The sequence below is a fragment of the Pelodiscus sinensis genome, chromosome 2, assembly GCF_052426305.1.
Source record: "Pelodiscus sinensis isolate ZL-2025 chromosome 2, ASM5242630v1, whole genome shotgun sequence".
NCBI lineage: Eukaryota > Metazoa > Chordata > Testudines > Trionychidae > Pelodiscus > Pelodiscus sinensis.
The window spans coordinates 227,584,938-227,608,797 of record NC_143053.1 but is presented as its reverse complement, the minus strand read 5'-3'; the positions used below and the strand labels follow the sequence as shown (position 1 = coordinate 227,608,797).

The 23,860-nt window shown below is 43.3% G+C and overlaps 1 protein-coding gene across 1 annotated transcript in view; it reads right to left on the bottom strand.

The window, feature by feature from the left end:
- GPR158 (G protein-coupled receptor 158) overlaps positions 1 to 23,860 on the bottom strand; it is a 331,365-nt gene that overhangs the window by 287,427 nt on the left and 20,078 nt on the right. Inside the window, exon 2 of the mRNA XM_006115288.5 lies at positions 18,889 to 18,994. Coding sequence (XP_006115350.3) covers positions 18,889 to 18,994 — 106 coding nt within the window. The remainder of the gene's footprint in view (positions 1 to 18,888; positions 18,995 to 23,860) is intronic.

The window sequence follows — 23,860 nt, the reverse complement described above, 5'->3', positions numbered from 1 at the left end:
GAACATCAGTGTACTTGCACAAGAACTCGCGGCCAGTGTAGACAGGCACTAAGTTTTTGCGCAAAAGTGGTCACCTTTGCGCAAGATCACACCAATGTAGACATAGCCTTATTTTTTAAATATTTTTTTTTAATTTACATTGGATATTTTTCATTTTTTAAAAATAAATATAATACTAAATTTCTCATTTAAAGTAAGAGTTACAATTAAATGTAGTAAGTTGAGGGTCAGTAACATGGAGTCAGCAGGCCTAAATAGAGGCCTGTAACATGAAAACAGCAACGGGCCTGCAATCTAGTGAGCAAGACTTTGGTTCAGTAACAGGAGCCAAGAAAGAGCCCCTATTGATAACTGTGTGATTGTGTAAGTTAGGTCGAGCATGGAAGGACACAGGGAGGCACTGGGTACAGACTGTGAGCCAAAGGGGAGTAATGGAACATCTTAATAAGAAATGTCTTGGTACAAAAACTCCCTAAAAACTAATGCACATATCGACCTAGGTTCAGGACCAGGTCGAGATTGACAGCATGAAGGATAGTAAGTAAGCCCCCCTTCCATAAGGTGAGGGGTGGTAACTAGGCAACAGAGGGTGGTAACCTGGTACGTAAAGAAATGATGTAAGTTGTTTGTACCTGTCTATAAAAGGACACTGCAGAGGGTGCTCTCCGGCCGACCTTGGGGGGGGGGACGCACTAGGCGCCTGAACGGCAGGTGTCATTGCCTAAACTTACAGAACGCACAGTAGCTTAACTTTGACTAACTGCTGTTAATATCTGTTATATGGCAATAGGCCTGCCTGGTGTTGGTACCTTGTCAACGCGGGCCATAGTGCCCAGTGGTGTAACATTGTACTGCTCTCTGTTACCAACTTGTAGAGCTTCGCATTTGACAATAAACCTGCTCGATTGATTTCAAACCTTGCCTGCATCTGTTGGTTCCGGGGCCTCTCGGAGATCTCTTGTGTTGACCCAAGTGCACGGGGTCTAACACTCTAGATAAAGGGAGTACCGATTGTTACGCACGCAGCCAAAAGTTTATCATCACCAACGGAGTAGAGGTCCTGTCAGGAGCACGCCAGGACAACCCTGACCAGACGACACTGACAGTCCAGACCACCGAAGGTACCGAGGTACGAAAACACAGAGGTACGACACTCATCAGAAGCACTCTACACCTACACTTGCAGTCTCATAAGAATAAATTAATGGCTCCAATCTGTCCACATTAACTTGAAAGTTCTGGGCTTTCAATTTCTGTTTCTCAGCAGACTAAAGCAAAGAAAGACAAAGGCTGGACAGGATTGTTTTTGTTTAGTGCATATGTGGTGGTGGGCCTGGGCCAAACATGGCAGACGAGTTAGCTAAGACAGAGAGACAATCTATAGGAAAGGACAGAAGTAGAATCATAGAATACTAGGACTGGAAGGGACCTCATCGAGTCCAGTCCCTTGCCTTTATGGCAGAACCCAGTACTGTTTAGATTATCCTTGATAGACATTTATGTAACCTACGCTTAAATATCTCCAGAGATGGAGATTCCAAAACCTCCCTAGGCAATTTATTCCAGTGTTTAACCACCCTGACTGTTAGGAACTTTTTCCTAATGTCCAACCTAAACCTCCGTAGCTGCAGTTTAAGCCCATTGCTTCTTAGTCTATCCTCAGAGGCCAGGAAGAACAATTTTTCTCCCTCATCCTTGTGACACCCTTTTAGGGTACGTCTAGACTACATGCCTCTGTCGCCAGAGGCATGTAGATTAGGCTACCAGACATAGGAAAAAGAAGCGGCGATTTAAATCATCGCCGCTTCATTTAAATTTACATGGCTGCCACTCTGAGCCGACAAACAGCTGATCAGCTGTTTGTCGGCTCAGCGCGATAGTCTGGACGCGCGGGTGTCGACATCAAAGGTATTTGTCGACCACCCAGATATGCCTCCTGGGATGAGGGTCCTGATCAGCTGTTTGTCGGCTCAGCATTTTGTTCTTTACAAATCCATGCTGGCTGTTCCCTATCACCTTTATAGTAGTATAGAAATGAACAGTGGAGCAGACTGGAAAGAAAAAAAGGAAAATTATTCAGCACTAGAGATGTTAGAGCTTAACCAAATAACTCCACAGATTAAAAGACTGGCCATATCTTCTTTTCACATCTTCTTTTCACAAATTCTTCTTTTCACATTGTTAACAATAAACACCTTCATTGACATGGTTGAGTCCTTAGGACGAGGCTACACTCCACCTGGTAAAGCAGACACTTGTGGAACGTTGCTAGATACTGTGTATGAAAAGGAAACTGAACACTGTGTAAGAAATACTTACTGAAAATTTGCTAATTTAACCCTTGATGTGTGGAGCTATGTCACAGTGATCCAGTAATATGTGCCGGTGTAACAACACAAGATGAGGCTGCATCTCTTTCAGAAACAATGGATACATCGGGAAATGCCCACAGAAAAAATATTTAAAATAAGTGGCAGGGAAAGCTGTAATATATTGTGAACAAAAATGCAACTGTCACTTGCAAAATTATGTCATGGACCATGCTGCAAACATGGCAAACCACGGGGAGAGAGGAGGGCATGCAACTCCAGCCTCGCCAGCCCCAGAGCACAGGGAGGGAGGAGAGCATGAAGTCCCCCCAGCCTCTCCAGCCCCAGAGCACAGAGAGGGCAGGCGCTGGGGACAGCAACACTCCGCCCCCAGTATGCCTACAGTAGATGTTCTGGGGGCACAGTGTGAGCAGGGCCATGCCTGGCAGTTTGGGAAGGCAATGCCTTCCCCCACCAATGCTGGTAACAACCATTTTGCTTCAGCTTCACTGAAGAGAGTAGAAGGATCCAAATTCTCCCTCAAGATTTTCGATGCAATTCTGTGGTTGATAGTTTTGAACGATTTATTAAGAACTGGCCTATTCTCATAAAATGTGGTGAAGAAAACTGTGATTAAACAGATGGAAGTATCTCATCCAAAGTATCTAACATTGGATTAAAGAGGAATGTAGAGCAGTGGTTCCCAACCTGTAGTACATGGTCCAGTGCAGGGGTCCACGGAAAGTTTTTAGGCCCGATCCTTACTTTTCTTTTCTTCTCCCTTCCTCCCTGGTGTATGGGGCGGGGAGGAGGGGGAGCAGCAGCAGCCACCACCGTGTGTGTCGGGATATGGCTTGCTTTTGATTCTGTTCTCCAGAAGCTAAGCGAGCGTGGGGAAAGTGCTTGCATGCCGTGCATGTCTCTCACGTCTGGCTGGTGAACAGCGTCAAAAGCAAGTTGCAACCCAGATCGCACAGCTGCACACACACACCCTCCCCCCACCGTGCTCCCAAAGTTCTGCTCCTGCCCCCGACCTGCCCAAAGTCCTGCACTTAAGGAGCTGGCAGCTCCAGAGCTTCCTTTCCCCATGAGAGCCCTCTAGCTCCAAGGATGGGCAGGGGATGGAGGTGACAGGAGCTGAGGAAGCAGCACAAGCGAACAGCACCAATGGGACCTGAGAAGCTCTGTGCCTTACAGTCTGCACGTCCCTCAGCCCACACTGAAGGTGACAAGCTGCAACTGTACTCTGGAGTCAGCTTATTAATGGGTTAGTCACTTTTTATCATTTTTTTCTCTTTTTTGAATACCATTCTAACCATTCAAAAGCTATTAGAGGGTGGGAAGGGTTTAGGTGGTCTGCTAGCAAATATGGATCAGTGGATCCAATTACAATTACAAATATATGGCACCTCAAAGTTGTTACAGCATGTCTACATTGAAATGTATTATCTTTCTCATTACTGCTATATTGGTTTAGATAACATGAATTATTATATATTTCAAATGATTACCAAGTAATGGAATGTTTGAAAACAGCTATATTGTTTGGGTGTCCATAATTTTAATAGATTGAAAAGGGGTCCGTATGCTCAAAAAGGTTGGGAATCTCTGATGTAGATGATATGCTCAGGGTACTGAAACCTATATTCATTGCCTTTAGAAACTTAAGAGAAATTGCTGCTGCATTGCTGATCCTGTTGAAATTTGGAAGGCACTTCAAGAGACATTGATGAAAGAAATACCTCACCAGAAAGTTAAACTACAAGCAATATGAAAGCAAATGAATCAAACAAAACAGTATCTCATTTTCTTGTGAACATTCTTAACCCCCAGGTAACGTCTACGCAGCAGCGTTATTTCAGAATAACTGTTATTCTGTGTACATGTACCCCCAGATACAAAGGTAGATTCCTGACTTTTGAACATGATGATGCTGCCATGGGCATCTCAAAAACACTCCACAGTTATGCCATTCATAATTCATTTCAGGGCTGGATCAGTAAATATTTACTGCTGATATTTTGAACAAAGTCAGTTTCCTGAACTGGTGGAAGTGATTAGCCGGGCACCTTGAAACAGAGTTCCTTCAGTTGCTAAGCCAACTTTCCTCAGCAGTAGTTTCCTCTGCATGCACAGAGAGAATATTTTCATCATTTGGTATAATTCATAGCTAAGAAACTGACTGGGAGTTAAAAAAGCAGGAAAACGTTTATGTCTGTGTCAGTCTGTGGAAGATGAGAGCTAGTTGTAGAAATTTTAAGGGCACCGTACATGTAGTGTTCTGCGGACTTATCTGTTAGAGTTAATAAAATTTGAAAATTAAAATAAAAAAAAAAGAGTTTAAGGACAGCCATCAGCAAGCGATTCAGGAAACTTTCACATGTGCAATTGCAGCACATTTATGTAACATTTAAGCTTTTGTTTAATAAAATATAAGTGCTATTGTGTTTGCATATGTGATTTAGTTCTTAGCATTCCTAATGCATCTGCAGCTTGACAGAAGTAATGTATACTATGTTATTATTTCCTAAACTAATAAAAATTAAGTTATCTTAAAAATACACAATACACTCTTAGGGTACGTCTACACTACAGCACTAATTTGAACTAATTTAATTCGAATTAGTTAATTCGAACTAAGCTAATTCGAACTAGTGCATCTAGACCTAAAAACTAGTTCGAATTAGCGTTTTGCTAATTCGAACTAGCATGTCCACACTGAGTGGACCCTGAACCAAGGTTAAGAATAGCCGGAAGCAGTGCCGGCAGGGCATCAGGTTAGGACTTAGAGCGTGGAGCTGCTGCCTAAGGCTAGCCGAGGGCTGTGCTTAAAGGGACCCGACCCCCACCCTGGACAGACAGTTCTCAGGGGTTCCCCGCTCGCTTGTCTAACTCGATGAGGGACTGCATGGCAGTCCTGGCTTGGAGTACCCTGAATGCCCACACTTGGCACATCACAGCACTCGGCCATCAGCCCGGCTGCACTTGCCACAGGCTGCCATCCGGGGGGGGGGGTCAATTGGGGGGGCTGCAGGAGAGCTTCCACCTCGAGGAGCCCGCAGAGCCACCCCAGTCCTCCCCATCGGGGGCTCGTACCCCATTCCTCCCTCACCTCCTTCCACTTACCCCTCCCTAGCCCCCCTTCCTGATGTACAAAATAAAGGACACGTGTGTTCAAACGTAGAAACTCTCTTTATTGAACAAAACTCGGGGAGACTGGGAAAAGGAGGTGGGAGAGGGGAAAAGAGAGGGGAGGGCAACTAAAATGATCAGAGGTTTGGAACAGGTCCCATATGAAGAGAGGCTAAAGAGACTGGGACTTCTCAGCCTAGAAAAGAGGAGACTGAGGGGGGATATGATAGAGGTCTATAAAAGCACGAGTGGTGTGGAGAGGGTGCATAAAGAAAAGTTCTTCATTAGTTCCCATAATAGAAGGACTAGAGGACACCAAATGAAATGAATGGGTAGCAGGCTTCAAACTAATAACAGAAAGTTCTTCTTCACAAAGCAAATAGTCAACCTGTGGAACTTCTTGCTGCAGGAGGCTGTGAAGGCTAGAACTAGAACAGAGTTTAAAGAGAAGTTAGATAAATTCATGGAGGCTGGGTCCATGGAGTGGTATTAGCCAGGGGATAGAAATTGTGTCCCTGGCCTCTGTTTTGGAAGGCTGGAGAGGGATGGCACGAGACAAATGGCTTGGTCATTGTCTTTGGTCCATCCCCTCCGGGGTAGCTGGTGTTGGCCGCTGTCGGCAGACAGGCTACTGGGCTAGATGGACCTTTGGTCTGACCCAGTACGGCCATTCTAAGCTCAGGGCTCAGGGTCAGGGGTCTCATTGGACCACCTTGATTTTCATGAAAACCTGCTCCTGGGTGGCCAGGCTGGCAGCTACTCTGCCCTAGACGGCCACTTTCCTGTACCTAGTGCGGAGGTCGTGGATGAGGTCCACGATGTCCGCACTAGACCAGGCGGGCGCCCACCTCTTGTGGCCCTGGGCAGGCTACGGGGAGCCGCCAGCCTGGTCCCGGGAAGAGGGGGAGGGCTGGGTGGCAGTGGGTGGCTGGCTCATGCCGTGCCAGGTGCAGGGTCTGCTGGCTGGGTGCTGGCAGGCTTGCACCTGGCACGGGCACCGTAGCCAGACCGTGCCCCTTTAAGGGCTCCGGGGCCGGGACGGGGGCAGAAGAGTTTCCCTGGTGGTGCCCAGAGTGGCCACCAGGGCAAGCTGGGGAGGGCTAGCCTCCCACTAGTTTGAATTAAGGGGCTACACAGCCCTTAATTCGAACTACTTAATTCGAACTAGGCGTTAGTCCTCGTAGAATGAGGTTTACCTAGTTCGAATTAAGTGCTCCGCTAGTTTGAATTAAGTTCGAACTAGCGGTTTGTATGTGTAGCGCCTATCAAAGTTAATTCGAACTAACGGCTGTTAGTTTGAATTAACTTTGTAGTGTAGACATACCCTTAGATATTGCAAAATGCTGTACTGAGTTGTAAATTAACATGTTTTAGTGATCAGATCAGAAACATCTGTTTAAGTACTTGTCTGGCCCCTGCTCACTGTAGTCCCTGTGGTATTTGGCACCTGAAAATAAAAATGAACTGCTAGTGAGATTTCATGAACGCCTAGGTATCTAGCTTCTATTGCTTTCATAAGTTACATTTGAATTAGGGATATAAAATCCATTTTTGTGACCTAATTATTATTGTTTTTCTTTTTCTGAAAAGTGGAGGAACAGGAACCCATACAACTGAGACCACAAAAAAGGCTTTAATAGGTCAGTCCCAAAGGCAGCTGCAACAATAACATGACCTTATTTTTATTCTTTCCTTGAATATACTAATGCTGTGTTTGCACCATTCCTACAATCAAACTTTGTTAAATCATTATTGTTATTTGCCTGCATAATTATCTGCCATGCACAATGCAATTTTATCTTAAAGCTTATTATATGAGGCAAATGTGCAACATTTTGTGGGCAACAAATGAAAAGTTCAGGATATATGGCTATTACTTTCTGCAGTTTTGAAATCCTGTCCTTTCAACTAGGTTTTCCATTTTCAAAACTACTCTGCAGTGTCAACTGAGTGCTGAGGGAACCAACCAGGGGCCATATGCAGTTTGACCTGCTGTTCACAAACAGGGAGGAATTGGTAGGGGAAGTAGATGTGGGTGGCAACCTGGGAACCAATGATCCTGAGATGGTTGATTTCAGGAGCCTGAAGAAAGGAGAGCAGCAAAATACACACCCTGGACTTTAGACAAGCAGACTGACTCCCTCAGGGAACTTATGGGCAGGATCCCCTGGATGCTAACATGAAGGGGAAAGAAGTCCAGGACAGCTGGCAGTATTCTAAAGAAGCCTTATTGAAGGCACAGAAACAAACCATCCCAATGCACAGTAATAAAGCAAATATGGTAGGTGACCAGCTTGGCTTAGCAGTGAAATCCTCAGTGATTTTAAACACAAAAAGAAAGCTTACAAGAAGTGGAAACTTGGACAGATGACTAGGGAGGAGTATAAATATATTGCTTGAACATACAGGGGTGTAATCAAGAAGGCCAAAAGCACAAACAGAATTGCAGCTAGCAAGGGATGTGAAGGGAAACAAGAAAGGTTTCTACAGGCATGTTAGCAATAAGAGAATGATCAGGGAAGGTGTGGTACCCATACTGGATGAGGCAGGTAACCTACGGTACATCTAGACTACCTGCCTCTGGTGACAGAGGCATGTAGATTAGGCTTCCCGGCATAGGAAAATGAAGCGGTGATTTAAATAATTGCAGCTTCATTTAAATTTAAATGGCTGCTGAGCTGAGCCGATCAGCTGTTTGTCGGCTCAGCGCAGTAGTCTGGACGCTCCGCAGTCGACATCAAAGGCATTTGTCAACCTCCCAGGTATGCCTCCTGGGATGAGGTTTACCTGGGAGGTCGACAAATGCCTTTGATGTCGACCGCGGAGCGTCCAGACTACCGCGCTGAGCCGACAAACAGCTGATTGGCTCAGCGCCGCAGCCATTTAAATTTAAATGAAGCAGCGATTATTTAAATCGCTGCTTCATTTTCCTATGCTAGGTAGCCTAATCTACATGCCTCTGTCGTCAGAGGTATATAGTCTAGACATACCCCTAGTGACAGATGATGTGGGGAAAGCTGAAGTACTCAATGCTTTCTTTGCCTCTGTGTTCACAGACCAGGTCAGCTCCCAGACTACTGCACTAGGCAACACAGTATGGGAAGGAGATGGGTAACTCTCGGTAGAGAAAGAAGAGGTTAAGAATTATTTAGAAAAGTTAGATATACACAAATCCATGGGGCTGGATTTAATGCATCTGAGGGTGCTGAGAGAGTTGAAGATGTCATTGCGGAGCATTTGGCCATTATCCTTGAAAACTCGTGGCGATTGAGGGAGGTGCCAGACAAGTGGAAAAAAGAAAATGTAGTGCCCATCTTTCAAAAAGGGAAGAAAGACAATCCAGAGAACTACAGACCCATCAGCCTCATTTCATTCCCTGAAAAAATCATGGAGGAGATCCTCAAGGAATCCATTTTGAAGCACTTGGAAGACAAGAAAGTGATCAGGAATAGTCAACATGGATTCACCAAGGGCAAGTCATGCCTGACCAACCTGATTAGCTTCTATGATGAGGTAACTGGCTCTGAGGATATGAGAAAGTCAGTGGATGTCATATACCTTGACTTTAGCAAAGCTTTTGATATGGTCTCCCACAATATTCTAGCCAGCAAGTTAAGGAAGTATGGCCTGGATAAATGGACTGTAAGGTAGATCGAAAGCTGGATAGATTGTTGGATCCAACGGACAGTGATCAATGGCTCTATGTCTGGTTGGTGATCGGTTTCAAGTGGAGGACCCCAAGAATTGGTTTTAAGGCCAGTTTTGTTCAACATCTTTTTTATGACCTGGACGAGGGGATGGATTGCATCCTCAGCAAGTTATAAGAACATAAGAATGGCCATACTGGGTCAGATCAAAGGTCCATCTAGTCCAGTATCCTGCCTGCTGACAGTGGCCAGTGCCAGGTGCCCCAGAGGAGGTGGACTGAAGACAATGATCAAGCGATTTGTCTCCTTCCATCCATCTCCAGCCTTTGACAGAGGCCAGAGACACCATTCCTTACCCCTCCCTCCCCGGCCTTTTATGGACCTAACCTCCATGAATTTATCTAGCTCTTTTTTAAACTCTGTTATAGTCCTAGCCTTCACAGCCTCCTCTGGCAAGCAGTTCCACAGGTTGACTGTGCACTGTGTGAAGAAGAACTTTCTTTTATTAGTTTTAAACCTGCTACCCATTAATTTCATTTGGTATCCTCTAGTTCTTATATTATGGGAACAAGTAAATAACTTTTCCTTATTCACCCTCTCCACACCACTGATGATTTTATATACCTCTATCATATCCCCCCTCAGTCTCCTCTTTTCTAAACTGAAAAGTCTCAGTCTCTTTAGCCTCCTCATATGGGACCAGTTCCAAACCCCTAATCATTTTAGTTGCTCTTTTCTGAACCTTTTCTAATGCCAAAATATCTTTTTTGAGGTGAGAAGACCACATCTGTACGCAGTATTCAAGATGTGGGCGTACTATACTTTTATATAGGGGCAGTAAGATAGTTTTCACCTTATTTTCTATCCTTTTTAAATAATTCCTAGCATCCTATTTGCTTTTTTGACTGCCGCTGCACACTGTGTGGATATTTTCAGAGAACTATCTATGAGAACTCCAAGATCTCTTTCCTGATTAGTTGTAGCTAAATTAGCCCCCATTATTTTGTATGTATAGTCGGGGTTACTTTTTTTCCAATGTACATTACTTTACACTTCTCCACATTAAATTTCATTTGCCATTTGGTGGCCACTCACTCAGGGTATGTCTACACTACCACCCTAGTTCGAACTAGCGGGGTAATGTAGGCATACCGCACTTGCAAATGAAGCCCGGGATTTGAATTTCCCGGGCTTCATTTGCATAAGCAGGCCGGCGCCATTTTTAAATGCCGGCTTGTTCGAACCCCGTGCCGCGCGGCTACACGCGGCACGGGCTAGATAGTTCGAACTAGCAAGTGGAACGAGGCGTACAGATAGTTCGGAATGGCTTCGAACAAGCCGGCATTTAAAAATGGTGCCGGCCTGCTTATGCAAATGAAGCCCAGGAAATTCAAATCCCGGGCTTCATTTGCAAGTGCGGTATGCCTACATTACCCCGCTAGTTCGAACTAGCGGGGTAGTGTAGACATACCCTCAGTTTGGTGAGATCTTTTTTAAGTTCTTCACAGTCTGCTTTGGTCTTGACTATCTTGAACAGTTTAGTATCGTCCGCAAACTTTGCCACCTCACTGCTTACCCCTTTCTCTAGATTGTTTATGAATAAGTTGAATAGGATTGGTCCCACGATTGACCCTTGGGGAACACCACTAGTTACCCCTCTCCATTCTGAAAATTTACCATTTATTCCTACCCTTTGTATCCTGTCATAGAATCATCATAGAATCATAGGACTGGAAGGGACCTCAAGAGGTCATCGAGTCCAGCCCCCCGCCCTCAAGGCAGGACCAAGCTCCATCTACACCATCCCTGACAGATGTCTATCTAACCTGTTCTTAAATATCTCCAGAGAGGGAGATTCCACCACCTCCCTTGGCAATTTATTCCAATATTTGACCACCCTGACAGTTAGGAATTTTTTCCTAATGTCCAATCTAAACCTCCCCTGCTGCACTTTAAGCCCATTACTCCTTGTCCTGTCCTCAGAAACCAAGAGGAACAAATTTTCTCCTTCCTCCTTGTGACACCCTTTTAGATATTTGAAAACCGCTATCATGTCCCCCCTTAATCTTCTTTTTTCCAAACTAAACAAGCCCAGTTCATGAAGCCTGGCTTCATAGGTCATGTTCTCTAGGCCTTTAATCATTCTTGTCACTCTTCTCTGTACCCTTTCCAATTTCTCCACATCTTTTAACCATTTCTCAATCCATGAAAGGATCTTCCCTCTTATCCCATGACAACCTAATTTACACGAGAGCCTTTGGTGAGGGACCTTGTCAAAGGCTTTCTGGAAACCTAAGTATACTATATCTACTGGATCCCCTTTGTTCACGTTTGTTCACCCCTTCAAAGAACTCTAATAGATCAGTAAGACATGATTTCCCTTTACTGAAACCATGTTGACTTTTGCCCAACAAATTATGTTCTTCTAGGTGTCTAACAATTTTATTCTTTACTATTGTTTCAACTAATTTGCCCGGTACTGACATTAGACTTACCAGTCTGTAATTGCCAGGGTCACCCCTTTTTAAATATTGGCATTCTGTTAGCGGTCTTCCAGTCCTTCGGTACAGAAGCCAATTTAAAGGATAGGTTACAAACCACAGTTAATAGTTCCGCAATTTCACATTTGAGTTCTTTCAGAACTCTTGGGTGAATGCCATCTGGTCCCGGTGATTTGTTACTTTTAAGTTTTTCAATTTGTTCCAAAACCTCCTCTAATGACACTTCAATCCGGGGCAGTTCCTCAGATTCATCACCCAGAAAGGACAGTGCAGGTTTGGGAATCTCCCTAACATCCTCAGCCGTGAAGACTGAAGCAAAGAAATCATTTAGTCTCTCTGCAATGGCTTTATCGTCCTTGATTGCTCCTTTTGTATCTCGATCGTCCACGGGCCCCACTGGTTGTTTAGCAGGCTTCCTGCTTCTAATGTACTTAAAAAACATTTTGCTATTACTTTTTGAGTTATTGGCTAGCTGTTCCTGAAAATCTTTTTTGGCTTTTCTTATTAAATTTTTACACTTAATTTGGCAGTGTTTATGTTCCTTTCTACTTATCTCACGAGGATTGGACTTCCACTTTTTTAAAGATTCCTTTTTATCTCTCTCTGCTTCTTTTAACCTAGTGAGGAGGGCTTTAAACTAGGTTCAATGGGGACAGGTAAGGAAAGCCCACAGGTAAGTGGAGAACATGGAGACCTGGGAGATGGGTCAGAAATGTGAGGGAGCGTGGGCTATAATGGCAGAGAGAATGGAGGGTCAGGACAAAACTGGGAGGCAAGGTCAAATCAGTATCTTAGATGCCTATATACAAATGCGAGAAGTATGGGTAATAAGCAGGAAGAACTGGAAGTGCTAAGAAATAAGTACAATTATGACATTGTTGCCATCACAGAAACTTGGTGGGATAATACACATGATTGGAATGTTTGTATAGAAGGGTACACCTTGCTCAGGAAGGATAGACAGGGAAAAAAGGGAGGAGGTGTTGCCTTATATATTAAAAATGAACACACTTGGAGTGAGGTGGAGATGGATATAGGAGACAGAAGTGTTGAGAGTCTCTGGGTTAGGCAAAAAGGGGTTAAAAACAAGGGTGATGTCATGCTAGGAGTTTATTACAGGCTACCTACCCAGGTGGAAAAAGTGGATGAGGCTTTTTTTAAACAACTAACAAATAACATCCAAAGCCCAAGATTTGGTGGTGATGGGGGACTTCAACTATCCAGATATATGTTGGGAAAATAACACAGCAGGGCACAGGCTATCCAATAAGTTCTTGGACTGTATTAGAGACAACTTTTTATTTCAGAGGGTTGAAAAAGCTACCGGGGGGAAGCTGTTCTAGATTTGATCCTAACAAATAGGGAGGAACTGGTTGAGAATTTGAAAGTGGAAGGCAGCTTGGGTGAAAGCGATCATGAAATCATAGAGTTCACAATTCTAAGGAAGGGTAGAAGGGAGAACAGCAAAACAGAGACAATGGCTTTCGGGAAGGTGGATTTTGGTAAGCTTGGAGAGCTGATAGGTAAGGTCCCATGGGAATCAAGATTGAGGGGAAAAACAACTGAGGTGAGTTGGCAGTTTTTCAAAGGGACATTGTTAAGGGCCCAAAAGCAAGCTATTCTGCTGCGTCGGAAAGATAGAAAATATGGCAAAAGACCGCCTTGGCTTAACCACAAGATCTTGCATGATCTAAAAATAAAAAAGGAGTCATATAAAAAATGGGAAGTAGGACGTATTACAAAAAATGAATATTGGCAAACAACACAGGAATGAAGGGGCAAGATTAGAAAGGCAAAGGCACAAAATGAGCTCAAACTAGCTACGAGAATAAAGGGAAACAAGAAGACTTTTTATAAATACATTAGAAGAAAGAAGAAAACCAAGGACAGGGAAGGCCCACTGGTCAGAGAGGAGGGAGAAACAGTAACAGGAAACTTGGAAATGGCAGAGATTCTTAATGACTTCTTTGTTTTGGTCTTCACCGAGAAATCTGAAGGAATGTCTAACATAGTGAATGCTAGTGGGAAGGGGGTAGGTTTAGAATATAAAATAAAAAAAGAACAAGTTAGAAATCACCTAGAAAAGTCACCAGGGCCTGATTAAATGCATCCTAGAATACTCAAGGAGCTGATAGAGGAGGTATCTGAGCCTCTAGCTATCATCTTTGGAAAATCATGGGAGACAGGAGAGATTCCAGAAGACTGGAAAAGGGCAAATATAATGCCCATTTATAAAAAGGGAAATAAGAACAACCCAGAAAACTACAGACCAATTAGTTTAACTTCTGTGCCAGGGAAGATAATGGAGCAAGTAATTAAGGAAATCATCTGTAAACCCCACATTATTATTGAGTTTTTTTATTTTGATAGCCTCTCTAATCTCCCTTAGCATTTCAACATCACTATCACTGTACTGGTCAGGTGGTTGATAATATATCCCTACTGCTATATTCTTATTAGAGTATGGAATTACTATCCACAGTGATTCCATGGAACATGTTGATTCATTTAAGATTTTTACTTCATTTGATTCTATATTATCTTTCACATATAGTGCCACTCTGCCACCCGCACGACCTATTCTGTCCTTTCAATATTTTTTTTTATCCTGGTATAATTGTCCCGGTATGATTGTCCTCATTCCACCAGGTTTTGTTAATCTCCTCCTTTAATACGAGGTACTCTAGTTCACTCATTTTATTATTTAGACTTCTAGCATTTGTGTAGAAGCACTTTAAAAAACTGCCACTGTTTATTTGTCTGCCCTTCCCTGATGTATTAGATTCTTGTATATGTGATTTTTTCTTGTCTGATGTGGCCCATACTTTATCATCTCCCCTTCTCTCTTTCTGACTAAAACGTAGAGAATCTCCATCAGTGGACTCTCCTCTAAGAGAAGTCTCCATCCGATCTATGTGCTCCTTCACACTAATCGGCTTTCCCCCATCTCTCAGTTTAAAAACTGCTCTATGACCTTTTTAATGTTTAGTGACTGCAATCTGGATCTACCTTGGTTTAGGTGGAGCCCATCCTTCCTGTATAGGCTCCCCCTATCCCAAAAGTGTCTCCAGTTCATAATAAATCTAAACCCCTCCTCCCTACACCATCGTCTCATCCACGCATTGAGATTCTGAAGTTCTGCTGCCTACCTGGCCCTGCGCATGGAACAGGAAGCATTTCTGAGAATGCCACCATGGAGGTCCTGGATTTCAGTCTCTTTCCTAGCAGCCTAAATTTGGCCTCCAGGACATGTCTCCTACCCTTCCCTATGTCATTGGTACCTACATGTACCATGACCACCGGCTCCTCCCCAGCACTACACATAAGTCTATCTAGATGCCTCGAAAGATCTGCAACCTTCGCACCAGGCAGGCAAGTCACCATACGGTTCTCCTGGTCATCACAAACCCATCTATGTTTCTAACAATCGAATCACCCACTACTAACACCTGCCTCTTCCTAACAACTGACATTCCCTCTCCCGGAGAGGTATCCTCAGTGTGAGAGGATACCATAACATCCTTTGGAAGGATCCCAACTATGGGATGGCTTCCCTCTGCTCTCATTGACTGCTCTCTTCCCCTAAGCCTTTCATCCTCCTTAACAGCGCTGGGGCTCTCAGACTGGAGGTGGGACAGTACTACAGTGTCCCGGAAAGCTTCATCAATATACTTCTCTGCCTCCCTTAGCTTCTCCAGTTCAGCCCCCCAGGCCTCCAAAGCCCAAACTCGGTCTGTGAGGGTCAGGAGCTCCTTGCACCGGATGCACACATACGCCACCTGCCCACAGGGCAGGTAATCATAAGTTTATGGATGACACTAAGCTAGGGGGAAAGGTAGATACATTGGATGGTAGGAATAGGGCCCAGAGTGACCTAGACAGATTAGAGGATTGGGCCAAAAGAAATCTGATGAGGTTCAACAAGGACAAGTGCAGAGTCCTGCACTTGGGACGGAAGAATCCCAAGCATTGTTACAGGCTGGGAGACTGACTGCCTAAGTAGCAGTTCAGCAGAAAAGGACCTGGGGATTACAGTGGATAGCAAGGTGGATATGAGTCAACAGTGTGCCCTTATAGTCAAGAAGGATAACGGCATATTAGGTTGCATTAGAAGGAGCATTTCCTGCAGATCTAGATAAGTGATTATTCCCCTTTATTCGATACTGGTGAGGCCACATATGGAGTACTGCATCCGATTCTGGGGACCCCACTACAGAAAGAATGTGAGTGCATTGGAGAGGGTCCAGTAGAAGGCAACAAAAATGATTAGGGAGCTGGAGCACATAACCTACGAGGAAAAATTAAGGGATTAGGGCTTGTTTAGTCTGCAGAAGAGAAGGGGGAGGGGGATCTGATAGCAACCTACAGCTTCCTGAAGGAAGGTTCCAAAGAGGATGGAGAGAGGCTGTTCTCAGTAGTGTCAGGTGGCAGAACAAGGAGCAATGGTCTCAAGTTACAGTGGGGGAGGTCTAGGTTGGATACTAGGAAAAACTATTTCACTGGGAGGGTGGTGAAGCACTGGAACAGGTTATCTAGGGAGGTGGTGGAATCTTCATCCCTAGAGGTTTGTAAATCCCACCTTAACAAAGCCCTGCCTGGTGTGATTTAGTTGGGGCTGGTCTTGCTCTGGGCAGAGGGCTGGACTTGAGGACCTCTTGAGGTCTCTGCCAGCCCTAGAATTCTGTGATTCTATGAGAAGTGCTATGAAACAGCGTGATGCTGCAGAAATGCTGTTAGGGAAAGACTGCAGCAGCTGCAAAAGTAGCAACAGCAAAGGAAGAATGGCATCTTAGACTGAAGAGTCTATCCAAAAAGCCCAGAATGAAAAAACAAGACAGAGTGACCGACACTGTAATGGCAAGTAGAGAAGTCCCTGAGGGTACGTCTACACAGCAGGGCTAAAGTCAAATTAAGCTATGCAACTTCAGATACGTCAATTGTGTAGCTTAAGTTGAAAATAGCTTAACTAGGCAGGAAATGGACTTCCCTTACTCCTTGTGAAATGGGCATTACCATGAGTCAGAGTAAGAAGTCCTCCAGATCCACATTATTTCCAAATTACGGTAAAAGCTTGCAGTGTAGACATGTGCTATGTTATTTCAGAATAACGTTTGTTATTCTGAAATAACGCTGCTGTGTAGATGGACCCTGAGAGTTTGTTATTGATAGAAATGTGTCACTAACAGATATTTATGAGATTTGAAATAATCAGATTTTGCTGTGGAAGGGTCATTGCCAGTAATTTCACAGCAGTATAATCTTGTTTAACTAACCATCCAAAAAAATTTTAGCCAAAGTTCAGTTATGTCCCTTGAGGTACAATATTTGCATTAAAAGTTCTTCATATGTTTGAAAATTTGTTTCTCTATATACCAGGTTTGCTTGTTCTACAGAAACAAGTGGCACGTTGCCATAGTTTAAAGAGAGTGGGCCAGAGAATGGGGCGGGGGAGGAGGGGTCTCTTTTACATTTAGAGATTAAGTACACAGTAAACAGAATAGAACCGTAAGAGTTGCCTACTAGATAATGCCAATGGTCCACCAATTCCAGTGCCTGAAGTGGCCAGCATAAGATATTTTAGAGGATCTGTGATTTCTAAACCATACCCTTCAACTCTGATCCAAATCCAACTAAGTCAATGAAGAGAAACTCTCATTAATTTAAATGGGCTTTGGATCAGGCTTAAAGCAACCTACAGTACAGGCTGGATTTCAACACTTTCAAATGACTGGAATTTACTAAACAATTCTGTCTGTTATGCACAAGACTAGACCAGATCATACACTCTGAATTATATGATCTCTACATGAGTAATAGGACTAAGAGTATTCAAATACTATGGCAATGAGTTTGATAAAAGTACTTAAACAGCTCATGGGATATTACTAAGCCTAATAAAATAATCTTATTGATAATTGATTGCACAAAAATGCCCCTAAAATCATCGGACTAGGATACTGAGGTGAAGAATTGACCAACTTCTTTTACTAAGTTTCTTCCTACTATTTCCTCTTAGTCTTTTCTACATTCTCCAAATCCTCCATAGAGGAACTTTCTATTTGCTGCTTAGGCATAAAATTGTGCCTAAAGGTTTGTTGTTATGCTAATTAAATATGTTTAAAAATATATGAGATGAAGCAAGTTAAATTAAAACATACAAGTTAAACTTTGGTGGGAGGGAAGAATCTGTCCCAAGGAAGAACAGAAGAAGCTAAGAAAGGACTCTGTGCTAGAACACGGAAAATATTTTTTTTAATAACTACTGAAAAACTCCCCAAAATATAGAAAAAGTAGTTGGGTACCCAATTCCAATTGAAAGTAAAGGGGAATGAGACAAGATTCCAATCTGTATCCCCCACCCCCCATATAAATAATCCAATAATAAGCCAAGAATATAATGCTCAGTATTCCAGTTTCAAAGTCTCATTGTGTACGGGTGAGTGTCCACTTTGGATGAACTATGATGTAGCTACAAGCTGAACCGATCACAGACCCTTGAGGGAGAGGGACTGAGGAGGGAGAGAAGTGATACAGGAAGAAGTAGAACACTGAAATATTTATTCAGTTCTGTCAAATTGTTATCATTTCTGTTTTCAAAGAAAAAATTACAAATTTTCCCTCTTAGTGCATATTAAGCTTCCAAATGCATATACAAAAGAAAGGGGGGACTGCCCAGTCAAAAGTAATACACTTTCCTTGCATGGCTATTCTAAGACATTGTATAAAGTGATGCCTATTGTTTGATTCTCAAGCAGAACTTCATAAGCCATAGCAGCAAAGAAGATTATCAGTGCAAACACTGTTATGTCTGAACAATAAGGGAGATTCAGTTTTATGTTGTGCTCATATTCCTACTATTCTTACACTACCATACACTTAAACCTCTTTAATCCTCAATCCTGAGTTTACCAGGTTAGGGAAGGCATTGTGTGGCCTGAGCATGAGGAGATGGGGCACTTACCTGCTGCCCCACTCCAGAGGCATATGTGGCTCCGTGCTCCCCTGCTGGTATGGAAGTGGCAAGGGAAAATGGTTTTGCATGCTGCCATTCTCCCAACTGGTGGGGAGAGGGAATGGCAACGTGCAGAGCCACATCCTCCTCTGTACCACAGGTGTTTCTGGATAAAGGACACCCCCAGCATGGAGGTTTAAGTGTAATACCTTGAGGCACAGAAAACCCTTTACAACACATACTGCCTGCAAAGAAAAATAGTAAACAACACAACACACAGTCAAAATGTTACATGATGGAAAGATAGTTTTGACTATTATAGTTTTACAATTCTCTAATATTCTTACCTCGGAATTGTTGAGATGGCATTTGTGAGTTCCTGAAAACCATCCCTCACTTGAACACTGGTCAATATCCACTTTCTGCAGATTTATGTCAACTTTGACAACACCTCTGAAACAAGAAAGCCATGATTAGTATAAGGTATTTAGAACAATTGGTTCAACTTTTATATCTGTGAATTGTCTGCATGTATGGATCACAAACCAGAATGACACCATTACACCTTCATTGTATTTGGTATGAAATGTTTAACCTAAATGTTTTACTGGATTTGGTAAAGGACCTGAAAAAAAAACGGTTCTGAGGTAATGCCTGCAGAGCGATCCTCTGTGATATTAGAGCTCCCTGACATGAATCATCATGGAACCAGAACTCAGAAGATCATTCTCTGGGATCTACAGCAATAGATAGTAAAGGTAAAATGGCAGGTAAGAATAAATTATACACTCAGGTAATATGAAGTATCTCTATTGTTCAAGGTTTAGCACCTAGCAATGGGCCAAGGTAAGTATGATCAATAGCCTGCACTTCTGACCTTCAGTTCTGATTTTCCAGGCAGAATATATCTGAGATATAGATGGGATGCGCTCTGGAGGAAGATAGCTTTATTTTCCAGGTAATACAATAAGCATAACACAACTGCCAGCCACATCATTCTAAGACTAGCACTCTAACAAATGACCTGGATGCCCCTATTGTCTAGTCTAGAGGAAGTGATTTACCAAGATAACAAGACCCAAATCCTGCTCTTGTTGAAGTTCATAGAGAACACTCTCATTGATTTCCAAGTAGCTCAATAAATCCTAAGGGAGCAAATAAAGCATGTCCTTTGGAAAGAGTTCCTTTACTTTACTGCAAACTGTTTTATTATCCAATACACACAGCACTTTAGCCCCAGCCTGATTTGTCATTTGATTTACTTGCCTCATTTAGTTACCATTTAAATTTCCCATTTTGCATCATGTGATTTCTGTTCTGTATTTCACTAATTGACTGAGCACTTACTTTGCCAAAGCTACCTCCCATCACTCCCACCTTAAACCTTCATCTCTGTCCCCACCCTGTCACACTATCCTCACTATTTTTCTTTGACCCATCTGCTGACTGAGCTTAAGTTGCTTACTCTCTTCCTTGCTCAGATGATACTACCAAAAACTACAGCTGGCCAAATAAGGAAAAACATTTGAAATTTCAAAGTCATTTTTTCCCGAAGTAACTTTTTATCTTAGTTCATCCCCAGCCTTGGTCTTTTGGGAAAGGGCAGCTCACCAATAATAGGGTCCCCAACTGGGGATTTCTCATTTCCTCCACATGTGAAAAACACAAATGTTGTGATTAAAGTCCCCTGGCTGTGAATCTATTTTTACTAGTCTCCTCAGAGGGATGGGATCTCCCCACCCTTGGGAGCAGACAAACCTCCCTCAACAGTGGAAAGACTGCCTTACCTAGTCCCCACACAAAACGTGTACAATGGACCCCTGAACATAACCTCAAGACCCTCTAGGTGGTCAAGATGTTAGTAAGGAACCCCAGAGTCCTGAGCTAGATTCCCTGCTATATCACAGACTACACAGTAGGTCTCAGACCCATCATTTAACCTCTCAGTGCCTCCACTTAAGTTCTTTATCTCACAGAGGTTCTGTGAGGATAAATATGTTAAAAAGATCATGAGGTGCCCAGAAACTAGAGATGTAAACAACTAGTCGCTTCCCCTGCCTTGCTGCCTCTGTAACAGACACACCAAAGGCGGGAGGGGAGCACTGTCATGCAGTGGGGCAGGGGAGGCAGAGGGGCAGTGAGGAACCTGTGCAAGCAGGGACCGAAGCAGTCCCGCTGGCACTGGGTCCCCTGCTGCTGTTCCTCTCGCTTTGAAATGTACAAGAGCCACATGCAGCTCTTGTCCATTTCAAAGGGAGAGGCGCAGGAGGGAAAATCAAATTAAGATATGAATTTCAGCTATGTCAATTGCGTAGCTGAAGTTGAATTAGCACCAAAATCTGAATTAAGCTGTCTAAACAGCAGGAAGTCGAAGGAAGAACATTCTTCCTTCGACTTCCCTTGCTCCTTGTGAAAAGAGGGTTACAGGAGTTGGAGTAAGAAGTCCTCCATCTTGATATTATTTCAAAATAATGTCTTGCTGGGTAGATGGTCACTATGGCATTTTGAAATATTGTCAGTTATTCCGAAATAACACAGCTGTCTAGACGTTCCGTAGATGTGTAAAAGGATCCTCTACTCCTCCCCTCCCCCCCACAGCACCACACTTAAACCATCTGATTCTGGTTCTGAAGAGCCCTGCTGCATAGCACCTCAGTGACCACAAATATCTAGCCCTGACTGCATGTTATTGAGCATCTTTAGGGCCTGATTCTCCGTTGCCCTGTATTTTGTATATTAATTTACACTACTATTAAGCAAGGATACGATGCTACCATTCTGAATCAACAGCATTTTATATCCTCTTTACACTCATGTAAATAATTTCTCTGTTGTCCTTCACTTTGTGAAGTGAGTCCTTGGTATCTAGGAAATTCAAAAGGATGCTTCCAGTATATACACCAAACAAATGAGCCAGCATGCTCTGAAGAATCATACTCATGTGCCAGGAATTTAAAAGCTTTCCTCATAAAAAGTTTCTCCCTCAGTTTTAAAAGATTCCTTCCACTGAAAACAGACTGATCCAATTTCCAGTTAATCACACTGCATTACAAACACCTCAAAAGAGACAGTGTGAAAAACAAAATATGTTCAAAGTGCAGCTGTCTAGCTTAAAAAAGAGAAAAGAAGAGAGATTCCTTATTTTCCCTTAGAACAGTCAGTGGAATGAATTAGTACTGAGGAGATTTATGTTTATCTTCAGAGATTATTACATATCTGTTACTAGTATTTGACTCTTTATCCTGTGTTTAATTATAAAGATTTTAGAGCAGTGTTTTTGTAAGGGCTATTATATAATATTTGTGGCAAAAATTCTGTAATAAAATGTGATACTAGTTAGAATAATTTGCAGAGCATAAAGTTAACAAAATGTTCAATGCTGAATCCTCAAGCTCATTAAAGTTTAAAAAAAGCCAAACTATGCTAAAATACACAGCTTCGTTTTGCAGCCAATTATTTTATGAAAAAACCCATACCAATGTAAAGTCTTTCTGCTACCAAATATAGAGATATCCCTACAGGCTATGGATTCCCAGCCCACCCCTTTCAACCAGTGCTCATGGCCTTCTTGAATCTGTGTCCTAATGAAGTATATAACATTAGTTGGGTATTCTCCAAATGTAACATGCTAATTTCAGGTTAGGAATCCAATTGTTTAACATCCATTTTTAAAATCGTACATGTTTATTATTCCAACAGTATTACTCACAAACAATTAAAACCCTCTTAAACTATGTCTATAATACCACAATCTTTTCAGTGGTGTTATACAAACTAATTCAATTTCACAAGCACCTGTACGAAAAGGAAATATTAATATCCCAATTTCACAAGTTGAGATACAGAGTCACAAATGCACAACATTACTTTTTTGAGACCAGACAAGGAGCTGGAGGCACAGCCGGGATAGAACCTCAGGCTTAATTCACTAGAACTTACTGCCTTTTTTGGTAAAAGCACAGTCTATGCAAGTAAGAAAGATAATCATAAAACAGCAACAGAGCAAAAAACTCATTTAATCCTTTGGGTCATTTATGGCTAAATTCAGACCTGCTATAAGCAAGTGAAACTCCACTGAAGTTAACAATTACACTGTTTTACAGTCTAATTCATAAATGGAGGAGATTTTATTTGACATTTAAAGCCACGCCTCTCAGGCTTATTTTTACCTTCTTCATGCAAAACATATTAAAGTTCTTATGGTCAGCTATAAATTACATAGTATTTGGCAGACATTTTTAGATTCATTGTTATAAATTCATCATTCATTTTTACATGAATATATTTACTTCATATCTCTGTATAAATCTACATCTATCTTCTAAAATACATTCAGAAGTGCATATTATATTTGCTTAAATGAGCGGCTTGGGGACTGTTCAGCCCTCCACAGCCTGCTTCAAATAAAATCAAAAGATCTTCCATATTTCAGATGGTTGATGCCTCAGAAGGGTGAGTTTGGCCAGGAATAGTAAAATGTGGCTTACAAGTCTAATATTTTATATCTAATGTAGTTGTGGGTGGATCAAGCTTCCTGAGCAGAGCTGATTAAACTTGACAGTGTTTCCAACTCCCCAACCATGTGCAAAACAATAAGGTTGTGTCTACATTGGCAAGATTTTGCGCAAAAGCAGTCACTCTCACACCAGGGACATCCAGCCCGGACCCTCGAGCAGGTCGGAGCTAAGGTAAAAGAGCTGCACCTGGGCTATGTCCGGGCCAGCGAGGGCCAGGGGGCAGGAGCTGACAGCTGCCCCCACTACCAGCGGCTCCACCGCATCCTGGGCCAGGCAGCACCCCACGGACCATCTGTACCCGTGGACACGAGCAGGCGCCCCTCCCCCCCCCCCGTCACCAGGCCCAGCGAGGTGGGGGAGGAAGACAAGCCAGCCAGCGGATCAGATGAGGAGGATGACCAGGGCAGCAGCGTGACACTGCAGCTCGAGGTCTTCTCCAAGAGCCCCAATGTCTCCCATGCATCCTTGGAGGCCGGGGAAGGATCCAGTGGTGAGTGTTGCACTTTGGACTCACAAGGGTGGGAAGGAGCCAGGCACCCGGGGGGGCAGGAGGGGAAGGGAGCGTCACTTAGGCAGCGCGAGCTGCACGCTGTGTAGCATTAGCAGTATGCAGCACGTGCAGCCATGTGCAGCCTGGTGACCGAGCGGCACATGGCCGCGGCAGGCAGCTCCAGGGCACACCTGGGACTGTGCTGCTCACTCACGTCCGGACCAGGGGGGAAGGGTAGATACCGGCTGGAATCAGCCAGGGCCCCAGGGGCTCAGGCCACAGCCCACAACTCTGCAAGGGTGCAGCACACAG